This window comes from Homarus americanus, unplaced genomic scaffold (genome assembly GCF_018991925.1).
Source record: "Homarus americanus isolate GMGI-L3 unplaced genomic scaffold, GMGI_Hamer_2.0 scaffold23598, whole genome shotgun sequence".
NCBI classification, from domain to species: domain Eukaryota; kingdom Metazoa; phylum Arthropoda; class Malacostraca; order Decapoda; family Nephropidae; genus Homarus; species Homarus americanus.
Window position 1 is genome coordinate 1,574,153 of NW_024731054.1, and position 18,486 is coordinate 1,592,638.

At 44.3% G+C, this 18,486-nt stretch overlaps 1 protein-coding gene across 1 annotated transcript in view; it reads right to left on the reverse strand.

The window, feature by feature from the left end:
- LOC121867477 (putative neural-cadherin 2) overlaps positions 1-18,486 on the reverse strand; it is a gene marked incomplete at its 3' end in the record, with an annotated part of 47,848 nt that overhangs the window by 23,641 nt on the left and 5,721 nt on the right. Inside the window, 4 exon segments of the mRNA XM_042367414.1 lie at positions 534-2,364; positions 3,691-3,828; positions 4,022-4,186; positions 15,528-15,643. Of these exon segments, the coding sequence (XP_042223348.1) occupies positions 534-2,364; positions 3,691-3,828; positions 4,022-4,150 (2,098 nt within the window).

The following is an 18,486-nucleotide window of genomic DNA, read 5'->3' on the forward strand; positions in this document are numbered from 1 at the left end:
TTAAAGGTCACATGAGCAGGTAAAAAGGGCGTATACTGTATGTTTAAGTGTTGTGGTTGATGTTGAGGTGTGATGTTTAGATGTGGTGATGGGATGTGTTGAATGTGTGAATGTGGAAACAGACAGATAGAGGGACACACACACACACACACACACACACACACACACACACACACACACACACACACACACACACACACACACACAAACACACATTGCATTAAAATATTTTTACGCTGATTCATTTATACAACTCACTCAATTCTTCCACGCATCTCACTCAATTCTTCCACGCAACTCACTCAATTCTTTCACGCAACTCACTAATACCACACCAAACACTCACACAGTCATTAAGGTTCTAATTAATATTGGTGATAACATTAATTATCATCCTGCCGCATGAGTGTCATTATCTTAATTACTTGCCTGGTTTAACTCACCTGCTGAGGATCTTGGGGTGTGATGGCAGCGTAGAGAGAGAGAGAGAGAGAGAGAGAGAGAGAGAGAGAGAGAGAGAGAGAGGTACTCACCAATAGGGCCATTCTCTTGCACTACACCAAACATAGTGGCGTTGGGGAATGTTGGAGCGTTGTCGTTAATGTCCTTCACCACCACCGTCACCAGCGTCTGGATCGTGTGCACTCGTCCGCCTCTCCCTAGACCCTCCAACATCCCTCCTGACGAAGCTGTCCCATTGTATGTGTCAATATTGCTGGCGTACACGTCGAAGTTCTCACACACTCCGTCGTCCTCCTCTTCAGCAGTCAGGATCCTCTCGAATTCCGTATTGGCGAATAGAGGAGAATCTATTGTTCTTTTTCTCCTGATGGTGCCCTGGTGGTTGTTGTTCCTGAAGGTGTTGATGATGTTCCCCCTTCTTGAGTGACGGGCCTGGTGGTGGGTACTCCATATACTGTGGTGGCTGTGGTTGATGTCAGTGTGTGTTGTGACGAAGGTGCTGGGGTACTGAGGCAGGTGTTGAGCTGGCCTGTAGTGTGTGTATGTTGTGTGAGGTCTGGAGACGCCCTTAGTTCCCTTCTCCTCACTGGACGTTAGTAAGTGACTCCTGGACGCTGCTCTTGTCAAGGTCCTCCTCGATGACAACACTTGAGAAGATTTTTGGGAATTTGTTTTCACACTGTAAATATTTTTCGAAAGTCCTCGAGAGTTTGTGGTGGCTGGCCGGTAGTTTTTGTTGTCATTTAAAAGTTTCTGACTCTGAGATAAAGTGGAGGGTAGAGTCTGGCGTGGCTTTAATGTCTCTCGTGGAGAAGTTTGGTCTGTGTGAGAGGAAGAGACAAAAACATTTTCCTCTTTACCCGAGTGGCTGTTACCCGTGTGGCTGATACTCGTGTCTTTGGCCGAGTCTTTCAAAGTTCTAATTAGTTTCTTACCTGAGGAAGTCTCTAAACTATTCACATATCCCAGCGACCTGTTCACAGAGTTTGACAAATATTTATCTAAATATTCAAAGTTTTCGCCTTCAGTCACCTCGCCTGGAGTCGTTAATAAAGTAGCGAAGTCTTGTATACCCGAGGTGTCACGTGACCGGGAGAACACAGGTGCTCTTCTGTACCTGTGACGAAGACGCAGGTGTTCGTAAACTTTTCTCACAGGTAACCAGGAGTGTGATTTACCTCGGTAACTGTACCTGACCCGAGACTTGGGGTAATGGCTGTTAAGATGCCACAGTTTGGTTCTGGAACTTCTTGACGTGATCTTCGTGCTGCGTGGAGTGTGTGAAGCCCCTGTGGACGTCTCCCTGATCCGTGGTCTATAAAATGTGGAGGGCGGGATCCTGTCTCTTTCATGTCGTATAAGATGCTGCCGTTCTCCTTCATCATGAGGTCGTGAGCGGTCCAGGTCGCCGCTATAGAGATCCTCTCCCGAGTGTTGCTCAGTCCTCTTATGGTTCTTATGGTCCATTATGCGCGGTTTATGATCTTCTCCTGACAGCGACATGGCCGACGTTTCCACAGGATTATTGACGTTTAATGCTTCATCTTTCTCCTGCCTCACACCTCTCCGCTGGCCCTGGATGTTTATAGACTTATCCTCATCACCTGTTGTCCAAGGCTCATCCTTGTGACTCAGGTAAGATGAAGCTCCGCGGTTGTCTTGTGTTTTGTCGTTATATCTGTTTCCTCCGTCGACGTCTCGCCTGAACCTAGATCGACGACGTGGGCTGGCGTCTGTGTAATAGAGAGCCTCCGTCACGCCTCCTACAGGGTCCCGCGGGTGTCTGGTGAGGGAGTGAGGAGGTTGACTCTGTTCGAGGCGTCTCCAGGAGGCCTGACCGTCCTTCGCCTCGACCTGCACCTTCCACACGCCCTTACCATTGGGTGGGTCACGGTCGAGCGCCTGTAACACCACAACAATACAGAATACATTAATAACAGGATCCTCGACTTTATAAGATTTAAGGATACAATATATTAACTCGCTTCACCGCCATTAAATAATAACACCAGGGGAAAAAAATACATCCTGGCGCGAGGAACCCAAAGGAAAATATCCGTGTTGAATTTATTCCCCGGAAGACATAGGGAAAATTTAATACTCCCAGTAAAAAGAGGGAAAAAACTATATTGTATAAGTGACGGAGAAAATAACTCGTAAAAATGAGAGAGAGAAAATATTAGTTCATTAAATTTACTTAAGAGGAAACATGAAGGATAATGATCACTGATGTTTGATGCTGGAGAGTGATTTGTGGTTTAATGTTGCCCCCCCTCCCGCCTCTCCTCTTCCTTCATCTTCTTTTCTTCCTCCTCTCACCTGAACTCTCCTCTTTCCATCCTTTCTTCCTTCCACGTTCATTCCTTCGCTGGTCACTAAAACTCCTCCTCTTCCTTCATCTTCCTTCTCTCCATATCTCACCGCAGCTCTCAATTCTTCTTTCCCTTCCTTCCTTCCTTCCTTCCTTCCTTCCTTCTTTCCTTCCTTCCTTCCTTCCTTCCTTCCTTCCTTCATTCCTCCTCCTCTTACCATCTTCCTTCCTTCCTTCCTCCATCCATTAATATGTAGATGGGGTGAAGTTTGGGCATAAAAACCAGAGTTGTTAAGATGACGATGGGGAGGGTGGGTAATGGGGGGAGGGTGGTGGATGGGGAGGGTGGGGGGATGGGGGAGGGTGTGGGGATGGGGAGGTGGTGAAGGGAGGGGTGTGGAAGATGGGGAGGGGATGGGGGAGGGTGATGACAGTGGCGGGTGATGATGGTGGAGGGTGATGATGCGGAGGGTAGTGATGATGGTGGAGATGCACTACACAGCTGGTTACATTATGAGGTCAACCACTACTAAGGAACTACCATAACCTACACCATCTGCCCAGTGCTCTGACACACACACACACACACACACACACGTCACCGCATTATCCACACACTCTTAGATGATAGTGAAGATGATATTGACAGGAACTCTCATAGTATGTAAAGTTGTATGATAACATGAACAGGTAAACAACAACATTAACGACAACAACAACAACAACACTATAAACAACAACAACAAATACAACAACGTTAAGTGAGACAAAAACTATAACCACTGACATATACTGATATATAACCCATCTTTAGGCCAACACCAATATCCACTCAGCTCATCTTCCTGAGAGAGAGAGAGAGAGAGAGAGAGAGAGAGAGAGAGAGAGAGAGAGAGAGAAACATACACCGTTCTTACCCTGAGCTGTATTAGTTCGCCGTTGTGGGAGTTGATGGTGAAGTAGGCGTCATTAGGGGCGTATCCGTCCACACCGTCACCTCGTAGCGTGTACAGTAGCCCGTGGGTGTCAAGCTTATCCAAATCATGGGCCTCTACCTGTGAATATGAGGTAAAGGTGAGGTACAGGTGTTATTCAGGTGTTTTAGAGGTGTGTTAGGGATTTTGATATTATTTTATTTCAGTAATAGTGAGGCAACGGCTATTGATATTTAAAGGGATTTATATTGTACACACACACACACACACACACACACACACACACACACACACACACACACACACACCTGACCTTTGCAATAGGCAGTGGGAGGTCACGGTCGTCTTCCTCAATGACTGTGACCTGAGGATTAGGTCTGAGGAAGTAAGGGGCGTTATCGTTGACGTCAGCCACCAGCACCTGTACGAGGGTCTGCACCATCTCGCCTCCCCCTTCTGCTGTCACTACCAACTCGTGCTGTGAGGAGGGAGATAAAGGGAGTCGTCTTAGTGTTGGAGAGAGAGAGTGAGAGAGAGTGAGAGAGTATATATTCTGTGTGATGTATCTCTCTATCTCACTCCTTATCTCTCTCTCTCATCATAAAACATCACACACAGTAACAACAAAGTTTCTCCTCACTTTAAGACAAAATATATATAAGAGACGCCCCAAAAGTGACGCCGTTTGATGGTTGTCTGTCATGAATAATATTGTTTTAACGTCAAGGAGGAAAGTGTTTTGTGATGTTAATGAAGACACTAAACGTTCATACAGATTGGAGGGTGTTTTGACTTACTGGCGATCACAAGGTTGACAATGTGTTGTGCCTTCTTAACTCTAACCAAAAAAAAAAAAAAAATAATAATAATAAAATAAAATAAATAAATAAATAAATAAATAAATAAATAATAATAATAATAATAATAATAATAATAATAATAATAATAATAATAATAATAAACGTCATCTCATACCACTTAATCAAGGTACAATAGGCTAGTTACCGCCTTAAACAATACGACCACTATAAAGTCTACGGTCCTGCCTACCCACATTTCACTTACTATTGTCTCGTATTGATATTGTAAGTAAATATATGCTTTTATCCTTTTAATTTACGATTTTTATGAGAGAGAGAGAGAGAGAGAGAGAGAGAGAGAGAGAGAGAGAGAGAGAGGTTATCTTTAATCTAGAAGGGATGACGGGTTAAACTGATCGACTGTACCATCTACCAGAGTGATCTTGCTTCTACACGCCACTACACCAGGCGGTCTCTCACACCTTGCTGATACGCCCCTGGGTTGGCTGGAAGTTGGCGAGGGTGGGGGAGAGGGGTGTAGGTTGGGGAGAGGAGGAGGATGGGGAGTGGAGGATAGGATGGAGGGAAGGGAGAGGAAGAGTGGAAGGATAGGGAGTGAGGTATGGGAAAGGGGGGAGAGGGAGGAAGAGATTAATGGAGGAAGGAGGGGTAGGTGGTAGTGAAGGAAGAGAGGAGGGAGAGGGGAGGAGAAGGATGGGGAAGGAGGATGGGGGAAAAAGAAAATTCAGATAGAGGTGAACGATGGAGAAAGGGGAGTAGAGAATGGGGTAGAGAGAAAGAAGAGGAGGAGAGGGACGAAGAGAGGGAAGGGAAAAAAGACGAATGTTGAAAGAGATGACGGCAAAGAGAAATAAAGAGAATGAGGATGAAGAGGAGGGGAGATATGAGCCAGAGGGAAGAGAAAATGGGTATAGTGAAACAAGAAGATAACAGAAGCGAGGGAGAGAAAAATAACAAGATACTGAAGAAAGAAAGAACGAAAGAACTAATGGAGGATAAAAGAGGAAAACGGAGAGAGAGAGAGAAATAAAGAGAACTAACGTAGAATAAAAGATGAAAGCATAATTACATCGAGAGAGAGAGAGAGAGAGAGAGAGAGAGAGAGAGAGAGAGAGAGAGTACACTAGCGCTAGGTGTGATGTGTAAAGCTCTCTATAACCGAGTATATAATCGATCCCAAATTATAGGCAGCGATAGGGTGAGTTATTGTGTGGGTTTTTGTTTATTTTTAATGTTTTTAATTTTTTTTAAAGGAAGTTTTAGGGATTTTTTTAAGTTTAAGGCAATTTTAGAGAGTTTTTAAGGTCAATTATGTATTTTTTACTTACCTTAATGAGGGATTTTTAGGTATGGGTAGATGTACCTTTCTTAACGAGGCTCTATTGAAGGATAAAATGTTTTGTACTTATCCTAACGGGGTTCTAAGGTTCAAAGAATTTTAAAGATTTGGTTAGGTTGATAGTTTCAGAAAAGTATATAAACAATTACTTTTGTTTGTAGTTTGAAGAAAGTTGTGGTGGGATCAGAGGAGATGGGCTGGGAGGATAACTTGACTACCCTTTATAGAAACTAATGGAGCGAGAAGTAGAGAGGCAGGCATCACTGTGAGAGCTGTGTTGGTGGTGGTTAATGTTGGTGGTGGTTAATGTTGGTGGTGGTGGTTAATGTTGGTGGTGGTGGTTAATGGTAGTGGTGGTTAATGTTGGTGGTGGTGGTTAATGTTTGTGGTGGTGGTTAATGTTTGTGGTGATGGTTAATGTTGGTGGTGGTTAATGTTTGTTTGTGGTGGTTAATGTTTGTGGTGGTTAATGTTGGTGGTGGTGGTTAATGGTGGTGGTGGTTAATGTTTGTGGTGGTGGTTAATGTTTTTGATGGTTAATGTTGGTGGGAAAGGTTAACGTTCTTGGTGATGGTTAATATGATCTGGTGAAGCCTCTTGAAGCCCTAAAGGAGAATAGAGAGCCAAGGTGAGGGCACTTCAGGGGGAAGACCTCGAATCAGTGATGTGAAAGGTGAGGGGGTGAGGGAAGAGGAGGTGAGGAGAGATGAGTGGAGAGGAGGTAAGGGGTAAAGTGAGAGGAGAAGAGATGAGAGGAGAGGAGGTAAGGGGTGAAGTGAGAGGAGAAGAGATGAGGGGAGAGGAGGTAAGAGGGCAAGATACTGTGAGTAGAGGTGAGGGGGTGGGGGAGGTGGTGACGGGAGTAGAGACGGGGGAGAGAAATTGAAGGGGAGGAGGTGAGGGGAAATGGAGATGATACTGAGGGGAATTTACCTGAGGGGAAAAGACACTAAAGGAGATGAGGTGAGGGAGACGAAGACACTACTGAGGGGGAGTGAATTCGAAGGGGATGTCAGGGGGAGATTTACCTGAGTGTGGAGGGGGAGGGGGGAGATGAGGGGAGAAAGGGAAACGGCAGAGAAAGAGAGAGGGAGAAAGAGAGAGACTAACGAAAAGCCATGAAAATAACAAAAGAGAATAAAACGTTTAGGAGGGAGACAAACGTTGGTAAAGAGAGAGAGAGAGAGAGAGAGAGAGAGAGAGAGAGAGAGAGAGAGAGAAACGTTCCTCTATATAATGTGAGTCACGTCCCGATAACCTGTGGTAAGGGAGCGTGAGTTAGTGTGTTGTAGGATGAGGATAAAATGACCTCCACCTGTCTCTTGTAGTGTGTGTGTGTGTTTGTGTGTGTGTGTGTGTGTGTGTGTGTGTAGGAGGGTGGGGTGTATGGGTGTGTGTGTGTGTGTGTAGGGAGGGTGATGTCTGGGGGAGAGGAGGTGTATGGGGGTGTTTGTGTGTCGGGGTGTGTGTGGGAGGGGGGTAAGACACTGGAATAGATTAGAGGTAGGTAGGTAAGAGGCAGTCAGGTAAGAGGAAGGAGAGTGGCAGGTAAAAGGCAGTCAGGTAAGAGGTAGTCAGGTAAGAGGCAGTCAGGTAAGAGGCAGGTCAGGGAAGGAGAGTGGCAGGTAAAGGTAGTCAGGTAAGAGGCAGACAGGTAAAAGGCAGTCAGGTAAGAGGCAGACAGGTAAAAGGCAGTCAGGTAAGAGGCAGACAGGTAATGATCAGGTGAGAGGCAGGTTGTAGATCAATTATGGTGATGCGCTGGTAAGAGGATGAAGGCCACAGAATCTTCTTGGTCTTACGGAAAAGCGGATTGAAACTTATGCAACGCCACGTCCAGGTAGGTGTGTGTGTGTGTGTGTGTGTGTGTGTGTGTGTGTGTGTGTGTGTAAGGTGACCCAACCTTTGTAACCAGGTGAGAAGGTTGGGTCACCTTACCCTCTGACCTGACTACCGACCGTTGCCGTGCTATTTAAAGATTAGTAGGGTCATTACCTAATACCTGACCATTGTGGACCTGGTCTCACCCTCCTCTGTATATATACACCTTGTTTTGTACTCCTCTTTAGTCTGTACTCACCCCTGAAGATGTGAATTACACGAAAGCGCTTGGGAACTTCGTTTTTTCTTCTTTCCTTGTGGTTATCAGCATATACCTAGATCACGCGCACCTACAGTGATTTACTTGCATATATATATATATATATATATATATATATATATATATATATATATATATATATATATATATATATATATATACACGTAGCCTTCTCCAATGTAAAACGCACACACACACGCAGAGTACTAAGGGTAGAATGATCCCAATAAGCAAGTCAGATCCCCAGAGTCCAACTTCCTTCCCTGAGCTTCAACAGAATCCAACATCCTGTGAGTGGAATTGGAATAGCTGGCTCCAAACCTCGACTCTAAACAGTTTTCTTTTCCCAGGAAGCTCTTGAAGGTCAATAAGAGTAAGTCCCAATATTCCTTCCTGGCTTTTTCCTGGTCGTACCTACACGCATTGAATGGAACCACCTCAAGTAGGAAAAAAGGTGGAGAGAGAGAGAGAGAGAGAGGCCAGGTATACAGGTAGGCTCAGATAACGCACAGGTAGATAGAGACGAACCCAACACCTCCAGTCCATTAAAACAAAAATATCTTTTCAGTATGTTTGTGAGTGTGTGAGAGAGAGAGAGAGAGAGAGTAATCTAATCCTATTACTACGTTCGCTCGTGCTGGCGATGGTACTCTATAAAGGTTTGGTTCATGATCCACTTAGTTTGATTATAATTTCTGGCAGCGTTTGTGAGTTGAGTATTTGGCTTCGCTGTTTATTTACTCAATAATTGTGTAATTTTTGTCCAATTTCTCTAGTAAATGTTTTTTTTATCTTCGAGTATCAACAAACCAGATATTTTTACCAAGTGGGTTAATGTTAGGCTAGGTGAGGTGAGGTGAGGTGAGGTGAGGTGAGGCTATACAAGTCGTATGTGATCCTGGACACAGTACATCACAGGTCAGTCGTGTTTGAGTAAGAGAACAAATCACTTTCTATGTTTGACTAATTTTGACATTGTTGAGGACTGCTGCCCCTCTCTGCTGTGTCTCTCTGCTGTGTCTCTCTGCTGTGTTGGCTGTAATGGCTGTATGTCTACTCTGATGGCTGTTTCTCCCTGCTGTGATGGCTGTCTCTATGCTGTAAGGGCCCTGTCTGTTATGGTGGCCGACTCTGCTGTATGTCTGCTTTCCCTGCTGTGTTGTCTTCCCCTCTCTGCTGTGATCGCTGTCTTTCTGCTGTGACGAACTCCAGATTTTCTTTGACTTACAATACATTAAGTACTTGTGATATGTATTATGTGGACAGGAGTAGTTTGACACAAGTAAAGTATATATGTGTATATATATTCAGTACATACCTGGCGTAATAATTTCATGTAAAGCATAGCAATATACCTGTCGACAGATGATCATATAACAGTATAGTGTTATTTATATATTCTAAGGAAATATGTTCGTCAATTATTACTTTATAGTCGCAAAAAGTTAAAGATAATGAGTAAGTGTTCATATAATTACTTTATATAATTACTATGAAGACGTATCATTATGTTTGATAATTACTATAAAAACGCATCATTACTTAATATAATTACTAAGAGAGCGAAAGGTAACTCGTGATGAATTAAGCTTCACCATTATAACCAGTCTTGGGTGAATCAAGAGGTGTTTCACTCTCCCAAACTGACGTGGAGGAGGAGGTGTTGGCAAGCTATCAGGTCATTGTTCTCCTGGGGCGTCGCCAGCAAGCATCCGGAGGGTGGCGGGAGAGGAGGTACAACCTGAAGGCGCTGTGCTGGTCATGTGAGGCAGCGGTGTTGAGTCTGGCTGTCAACTGTAGTACATAGATGCTGTTATGGTGGACAGATTTACACACGTCCCCTGTGTTGTTAATTTTCACTGTTCTCTTTACTAAATATTATAATTCATTAGTCTTATTACTCGTCTATAAAACAGAAAAAAGTCTCTACTTCCGTTTACTAAAAAAAGAAAAAAAGATTCAAGTCTTAATGGTATATAAATCTTTGGGACGGGACAACTGGCAGTTCTCTGGGGTCTCTCCTCGACGCCATCCCTCGCGTGCCCTGCATACTGATCAGTGTGGGCGTCTTTGTGGGCGTCGTAATGTTGCCCCCTTAATACAATTTCCTATTATTGTCAGGGCCTCAGAGCCACCCGGGAGACCCACCACCAATTATGACCATCATGGAGGAGGAGGAGACACTAACATGGCGACCTTATCTCATAAAAACAAACATGTCCTCCACCCTGCACATGTCTCCATCTATGAGAACTCACAACTTATTCCAGAACCTTCAGACATACAACCTCAAACTCATAACCTGTGGAGGAATATTACAACTACTGATAGAGTTTGTGTGGGCGGTATTAGTTAGTTGATAATCCTCCTCACCTGAGCCACAACTAACTCATGGCAACACAGGGGCGGCCGGCCATATGAGGAAACTTTTACAATAAATGTTAGATGAATAATGATAAACCTGGTTTGGAGAGGTGAGGGGCGGCAGCCACACTGAGCTGGTGAAACTTTGGGGGTGATTAACCCTTTGATGACGATGTTTTGAACCCTTTGAGGACGATGTTTTGAACCCTTTGAGGACGATGGTTTCAACCCTTTGAGGATAATGGTTGACGACTTAACCCCTTGAGGACGATTAACTCCGTTTTTGAAGACGACGATTTTAACCCTTTGATGACGATGTACCCCTTTGATGACGATGTACCCCTTTGAACGAGGATAGTTAAACCCCCTTGAGGACTATGGACTAAAGACACAGTGGATAAAACAACATGACAAAGACAACATGACAAACACAACACGACACAGACAGGAGCAAGAATAACCAGATGTGGGGTCGTGTTCTCATTATGGGGGGGGGGGGGGGGGGACTTAAGCAACTTTGAATATTTTCCTGTTTTCCGATACTGAGAACTTTACTCCTCTCTCAGTTCACCAATAGTTGGCTCTGTGTCTCAGTCTTTCTCACTCTTATCTCTAGGTTTTATCTTGAGAACTTTCCCAGCGATGGTTTAACATGAGAATGGTTTAACATGAGGATGGTTTAACATGATAAGGGTTTAACGTGAGGATGGTTTAACATGAGGATGGTTAACGTGAGGATTGTTTAAGTTTAGGATAGTTAGATGGTTTAATAGGGTGATGGTTTAATAGGGTGATGGTTTAATGTATCCTTAGTATGGATATGTATGTTTGTGTGTAAATGTATGTTTGTGTGTTTGTGCGTCCTCTCCTCTCCCTCCAGCTCTCACCTCTGCATAAACATTCACACGTAAAAATACACGCGAATATTTCTGCCACATTCACTGACTCTCTCCCTGAAACAATAACATTATCCTAAATATAAACATTGTTGAACACAGCCGCCCTCTGTTCCTGTGAGATACTGGCTCACTTGTACACCAGAGAGAGAGAAAGAGAGAGAGAGAGAGAGAGAGAGAGAGAGAGAGAGAGAGAGAGAGAGACCTAACAAGGGACCTTCGCGACTGGCTAATCAAAACAGACCGAGATTGGCGACTCCGGACTGATGGTGATTTGCTCAAACGCTGTACGTGCGAGAGCCGAGTCTGATTACTATTCAGGAGATAATGTCAGAACCATGAACCCACAGTTGTACCTACATTACCATACGCACATGTGTAGGTATTCACATAAGCGTACACATATGCACTGATGCATTAACATACGCTCATGTGTAGGTATTCAGATGAAGGTATAGAGGGAAGGTGTACAGACAGAAACAGACATGCTGATATCAATATTAGAATACGCACATGTGTAGGTATTCACATAAGCGTACACATATGCACTGATGCATTAACATACGCTCATGTGTAGGTATTCAGATGAAGGTGTAGAGTGAAGGTCTACATACAGATACACACACACACGCGCTGACATCTATATTATCATACACACTTACGATACGTACATACACGGTCATGCTCATTATCATACGCACATGTAAGGTATTATTTGACTGTATGCGTACAGTGTAGGTGTTTGGACAGACACACACAGGTACACATGCACGAATCCATCCATACTTCAATGTATCTGTCTTATTGTGTGTCTGTTTGTCTGCCTGTCTATCTGTGTGTGTGTGTGTGTGTGTGTGTGTGTGTGTGTGTGTGTGTGTGTCTAGTAATCTGGCCAGGAGCATGCGAGGCGGTGGAGAGGTTGCCAAGGAGGGCTTTAATGCACCTCTTTAACAGTCAATGGCGGTGAGATGGCAGGATATGAGAGAGAGAGAGAGAGAGAGAGAGAGAGAGAGAGAGAGAGTGAGTTAATTAATCTATCTCTTAGTGTTTGAGGAAGAACCTGAAGTTAGATTAATTTTTACGACCTGTTTCTCTATGCGAGTAATTAACAATGCCTTGGCACCTGTTTTGTGTTCACTTTATCCCCACATCAGCTCTTGAACACCTGTTACACCTGTGTCTGCGTGTGAGTAATTAACAAAATCTCTGGGCACTTGTTTTGAGTGTGTTTTCGTCTCAAGACTCATTTACATACAATCTATGAACACCTGTTTTGTTTACCTCGAATAACCACTGAACACCTGTCCTTGTACACACACACACACACACACACACACACACACACAAATAAAAAAATAAAAAATAAGCAAAATCCCTTAATTTTCGTTCCTCCTCTTATACATTATCAAGGACATTCCAAACTCCTGATTATCGTCATCCTTCGCTCCCATTATCTCTCCTCCCCTCCCTCCTCCCTCCCTCCCCTCCCCTCCCTCGACCCCTACCTGGACTCATCGTGCTAAGAAATTCCTTCTTCTTGGTGGTCACAGTGACGCACCAAGCTTCAAACTTGCTCCCTCTGGCCAAGTCCTTCACATCAGACGACCACTGAGGGTTATTGTATTACTAAAAAGCAATTAGGGAGTTGAAGGAGAGAGAGGACCGTGGGCACCAAGTTTGTAGGAGGAGGAGGAGGGGGTAGGAGGAGGTAGAAAGGAAGAGTCAAGGAAGGCTTTTACAAATTTATACAGAGGTAACTTTTCTCATGTTTTAGACAAGAGGTAAAGAAGAGGATTGTTGGTGTGGTTAGGTTAGGTTAGTAAGGGGTGGTGTGTGGTAGGTAAGAGGTAACAGGGGGTGGTGGTTGTGGTGGGTAAGGGGCGGTCTAGACAGATGATGAGAGAGAGAGAGAGAGAGAGATAATGTCATATTCTCATTAAACTTCAAGGACTCCAAACTCAAATTAACATCATCATCATCGTTTAGATAAGCAGGAAATAATTAAGTTTACCCTCTTATACCCAACAGAAAACGAGAGATGGGTAACTAACGCCCAAAAAAAGAACACCGGAACGACAAACAGACAAATTACTATGTACTATACCGCTCTGAGATAAACTTTTACCAAACTTATAGAAAATGTGTTTTTGTTTGGGGTAAATCTTGTAGGTAGAGAGTTTGTGTACATGAGGAGAAGAGAGAGACAAATAGACAGTCATTAAGAGAAAGTGGGACAAAAATGTGGATCGACTAATTAAGGCAGAAATGTTGTTGCTTAATTTTTTGGTGTTTTTTTTGTGATTCTGGAGATGAGTTCAAAATATTAATCAGGATATGTGTGTGTGTGTGTGTGTGTGTGTGTGTGTGTGTGTGTGTGTGTGTGTGTGTGTGTGTGTGTGTGTGTGTGTGTGTGTGTGTGTGTGTGTGAAGAGACAGAAAGAGAACCATGAATCGACTCCAACAATAGAAAATTCGCATGGAAACATTTTTACCAATCTAAATTCGTCCAGCTGAAAAAAAAAAAAAACGCAGAAATAATCACAAAAAATTTAGGAAAGTTTATGAAAGAAAAAATACTAAAACAGATGATAATTACCTCTAGGGCCCTTGGTATCATGGGAGAGGGAGGGACGGGAGGGAAGGGGAAGGAGGGAGGGGATAAGAGAGAGGGAACCTAGAATGTGAGGAAAGGGGATGAAGGGAAGCGAAGAAAAGAGGAAATGGTAGGGGAGAGAAGTGGACTTAGAGATGAAGGGATATGGGTGAGGGACAGAGAGAAGGAAGAAGGAAGGGAGGGGGAGGGAGCGTCGCCACCACAAGAGGAAGACAAATGGATAACAAACTATAGTATCACCTTCCTTTGTCTTCCTCCAGGCACCAACTTCATCTTAATTTCTGGCTTTACTCTGACGAATTCCCTGGGTCGAGTTTTATCTTCTTTTTTCCTTTTCTTTACTCCAGGCTGCTATTACTGTCGTAGGGTGTAGGGAGGGGGTAGTGGTGTAGGGAGGGGTAGTGGTGTAGGGAGGGGTGTAGTGGTAGGGAGGGGGTAGTGGTAGGAGGGGGGGGAAGGGGTGTAGGAGGTGTGGGGGAGGGGGAGGGGTGTAGGGAGGTGTGGTGTAGGGGAGGGGGTGTAGGGGAGGAGGTGTAGGGAGGGAGGGGAGGGGTGTAGGGGTGGGGAGGGAGGTGGTGTAGGGGAGGGGTGTAGGGTGTGTGTAGTGGTGGGGAGGGGGTGTAGGGGTGTAGGAGGGGGTGTAGTGTGTAGGGAGGGGGTGGTGTAGGGAGGTGTAGGGAGGGGTGGTGTGGGAGGGGTGTGGGAGTGTGTAGTGGGTGTAGGAGGTGAGGGGAGGTAGGGAGGGGGTGTAGGGGAGGTGTAGGGAGGGGTGTAGTGGTGGGAGGGGTGTAGTGGTGTAGGGAGGGTGTAGGAGGGGGTGGTGGTGAGGGAGGGGGTGTGTGGTGTAGGGAGGGGGTGTGGGTGTAGGGAGGGGAGTGTAGGTAGGGAGGAGGGAGGTGTAGTGGTGTAGGGAGGTGTGGTGTAGGAGGTGTAGGAGTGGGGGTGGTGTAGGAGGTGTAGTGGTGTAGGGAGGGGGTAGGGGAGGTGTAGGGTGTAGGGAGGGGTGGGGAGGGGTGGTGTAGGGAGGTGTAGTGGTGTAGGAGGTGTAGTGGTGTAGGGGAGGTGTAGGAGGGGGGAGGAGGGTGTAGGAGGGGGTGTAGTGGTGGGAGGGGGTGTAGGTGTAGGGAGGGGGTGTAGGGAGGGAGTGTAGTGGTGTAGGAGGGGGTGTAGTGGTGGAGGGGGTGTAGTGGTGAGGAGGATGGATGTGATGGGTGTTGTGTTGGGTGTTAGAGAGGATGGTAGTATTGTCTCACTGCCACCACCACCACCACCACCACCACTACCACTACCACCGTTCCACCACCACCACCACCACCACCACCACCACCACCACCACAATAACCACCACCACCACCACCACCACCACCACCACCACAACAAAACCACCACCACCACCACCCCACCACCACCACCACAATAACCACCACCACCACCACCACCACCACCACAATAACCACCAACAAAACACCGCCACCACTATTGTCTCTCATCTTTACACGACCATCTGTCCTTCACCATATTGTATCACCCTCCTACCATCCCCTTTCATCCCTCCCTACATCCCTCCGCCTCTCTTTCAACCCCCTTAATCATCCATCCCTCCGTCGCTCCCTCCTTCTCTACCCTCTCCTCCACTCTTCCCTCCCTCCCTCCCTCCCTCCCTCCCTCCCTCCCTTCATCTCACCTTGTCACGGATCTCATAGTCGAGGGTGGCAGCGAGGGTGATGATGCCAGTCCGCTGGTCGATGGTGAACAGTCCATCCTTGTTGCCTCCCGTGATGGTGTACCGGACCTCCTCACCTGTGGCGGCCAGAGACACCTATAATTAGTGTTGTTGGCCAGGTGAGGTAAACACGTTGATGGCATATATGGGGGAGAGAGAGTTGGGGGAGGTTAGTTAGAGAGGGGAGGGAGAGAGGTTGAGAGAGAAGGAGGTTGAGAGTGAGAGAGAGAGAGAGAGAGAGAGAGGGAGGTTGAGAGAGAGTGAGAGAGAGAGAGTAATGTCAATAATGATAATTTTACTAACAGGTGACATGTCCTCGAACTCTGTCATCATCCTAATTAAAATAATCTGATTGAAGCAGATATTAAATTATTCTGTCCAGTGGGGGAGGGGAGAGGGTTGAAAGGGGAGGGGGGTGCAAGATGAATAGGGGTGGGGGAGGAAATAAGGGGGGGTGGAGGCGAAAAAGGGGAGGCAAAAGAGGAGAGGGGAAGGGTGAAGAAGAGGGGAGAGGAATAATGGGGGAGGAGGAAAAGGCGTTAGTAAATTCTCACAGCCAAGTTGCAAGAAATTGGTTCATTCATTCATGTGTCATAGCATTTAAAATTTTGGGGTTTTACTTCTACTACAAATAATAATAATAATAATAATAATAATAATAATAATAATAATAATAATGGAGGAACAATTTATTTCTTTATATTTCTACAATTCGTCTAAAGTCTACGGATATGTAGCCTCACATTTCACTACCAAACCAAACCTAACCAAACTTAACCTAACCAAACCTAATCTAACCAAACCCAATATACTAATCATACCTACTTTACTACTTAAGGTACGCTGAAATTTAAAGTTTATATACAGGGTGATATAAAAAGAGTAGCCAGTTGTATTTTATTTTTGTTGGGTGACCCTGTATGGTTGTATTGTGTCGGGGTTACTCACTCACTGGTGGTCACGGGGTGTTGCTGCTGGTGTTTTGTTTATTTTATAGTAGCATTTTTTATGTTATATTCTTAAGCTTTTGTTTGTTTGCTTGTTTGTTTGTTATTTGATTTTCGTGTGTGTGTGTGTGTGTGTGTCTGTCTGTCTGTCTGTCTGTCTGTCTGTCTGTCTGTCTTAAATAAAACGGATGATCAATTTATTCCCACAAAAAGAAAACCGATTGAGGGGACCGACATACACACACACACACACACACACACACACACACACACACACACACACACACACATACATACACTTGGTAAAATTGCAAACACAAATAAAATTGGGAGATTTATGTAAGCAATAAATTTCTCCCATCAGAGTAACACTATACTGCCCTGAGCATATCATAGGTTGGGGGGGAAGTCAGGAGGGGCATGAAGTGAGGAGAAAGGGTGATGACGTGGCCTGATGTATAACCTTCTAAAATTCCATTTACTGGGCTTAGAAACGCACACACACACACACACACAGACACACACACACAGACACACACACACACAGGCACACACACACAGCCGAGTACTGTTCCCCGACCTATGTGACTTTAGTGATTGTTTTTTTTTAACCACGTGAGGGAGTTTTTATTAATTATATTTTACCATCAATTTATCATCACCCTAAAATATGACTCTCCACCTCCGCAGTAACTCAATATTTTATCATTTTAATTTTTGTTATTTATTTTTCTCACCCAAATGATTAAATGGTCCTTAAATAATTTGTTCTATAAAGTGTAACTATAATGATATATTTAATTGATTCTTTTATGATATACTAGTGAAATAATAACCAAAATGGCGTCAAATATAACCCTGAGACTATAGCCGTGGAAGGACGAGGCGATGAGAAAGAAGAAAAAAGTAGAGAAAGTTGATTTGAAAGAATAAGGGAATGAAAGATAATAGTGAAAAAAACAAAAGAGAAAGGAGGTGGAAGGTTACGATAAAAGAATCACGAATGAGCAACATGGAACAGCTCAAGGAACACTAGTGAGGAACGGTGTGTCATGGAACAGCTCAGGGAACACTAGTGAGGAACGGTGTGTCATGGAACAGCTCAGGGAACACTAGTGAGGAACGGTGTGTCTTGGAGTAGTTCAGGGAACACTAGTGAGGAACGGTGTGTCATGGAACAGCTCAGGGAACACTAGTGAGGAACGGTGTGTCTTGGAACAGCTCAGGGAACACTAGTGAGGAACGGTGTGTCATGGAACAGCTCAGGGAACACTAGTGAGGAACGGTGTGTCTTGGAGTAGCTCAGGGAACAGTAGTGAGGAACGGTGTGTCTTGGAACAGCTCAGGGAACACTAGTGAGGAACGGTGTGTCATGGAACAGCTCAGGGAACAGTAGCGAGGAACAATGTGTCAGGCTGTATCGGTTCACACACCGCTAGGCCCAGTGTCACTCTGGAGTCGCTTTAACCTGCACAATACTCTCTGTTTAAAACCTCTAATATTTTGTATACACCTGTCATATATGTGATTTATATATGAATTTGTATATAAGTATGTATATATAGCTTACTACATGTATATATTAATATGTATACGTGTACAGTATATACCTGGAATACTTTTTTATATGTATGGCATGTATATTCCTGTAATACATATTTTGAAATGTATATACTTTATGTATATTCATATATCTAATTTACATCATAACACAAAGACAGATGACTTTGTATAAACTCTTATTTTTCATAAGTTTACACTTTGAGAACACAGTGTTATTATATACAAGCATCATATATATACATGTTGGTGTGTGTTAATTGGGTTAGAATAAATAAGTAACTTCAATAGACGAAAATATAATATAAAAAACTTCAACATTTAGAAAGGAAATTTTTTGTTTTTTGTTGACGACTGAGAGAAAAAATGAAAAAGTGAAAAATGTTACAAAGAAAATCTCAAACTTTAACATG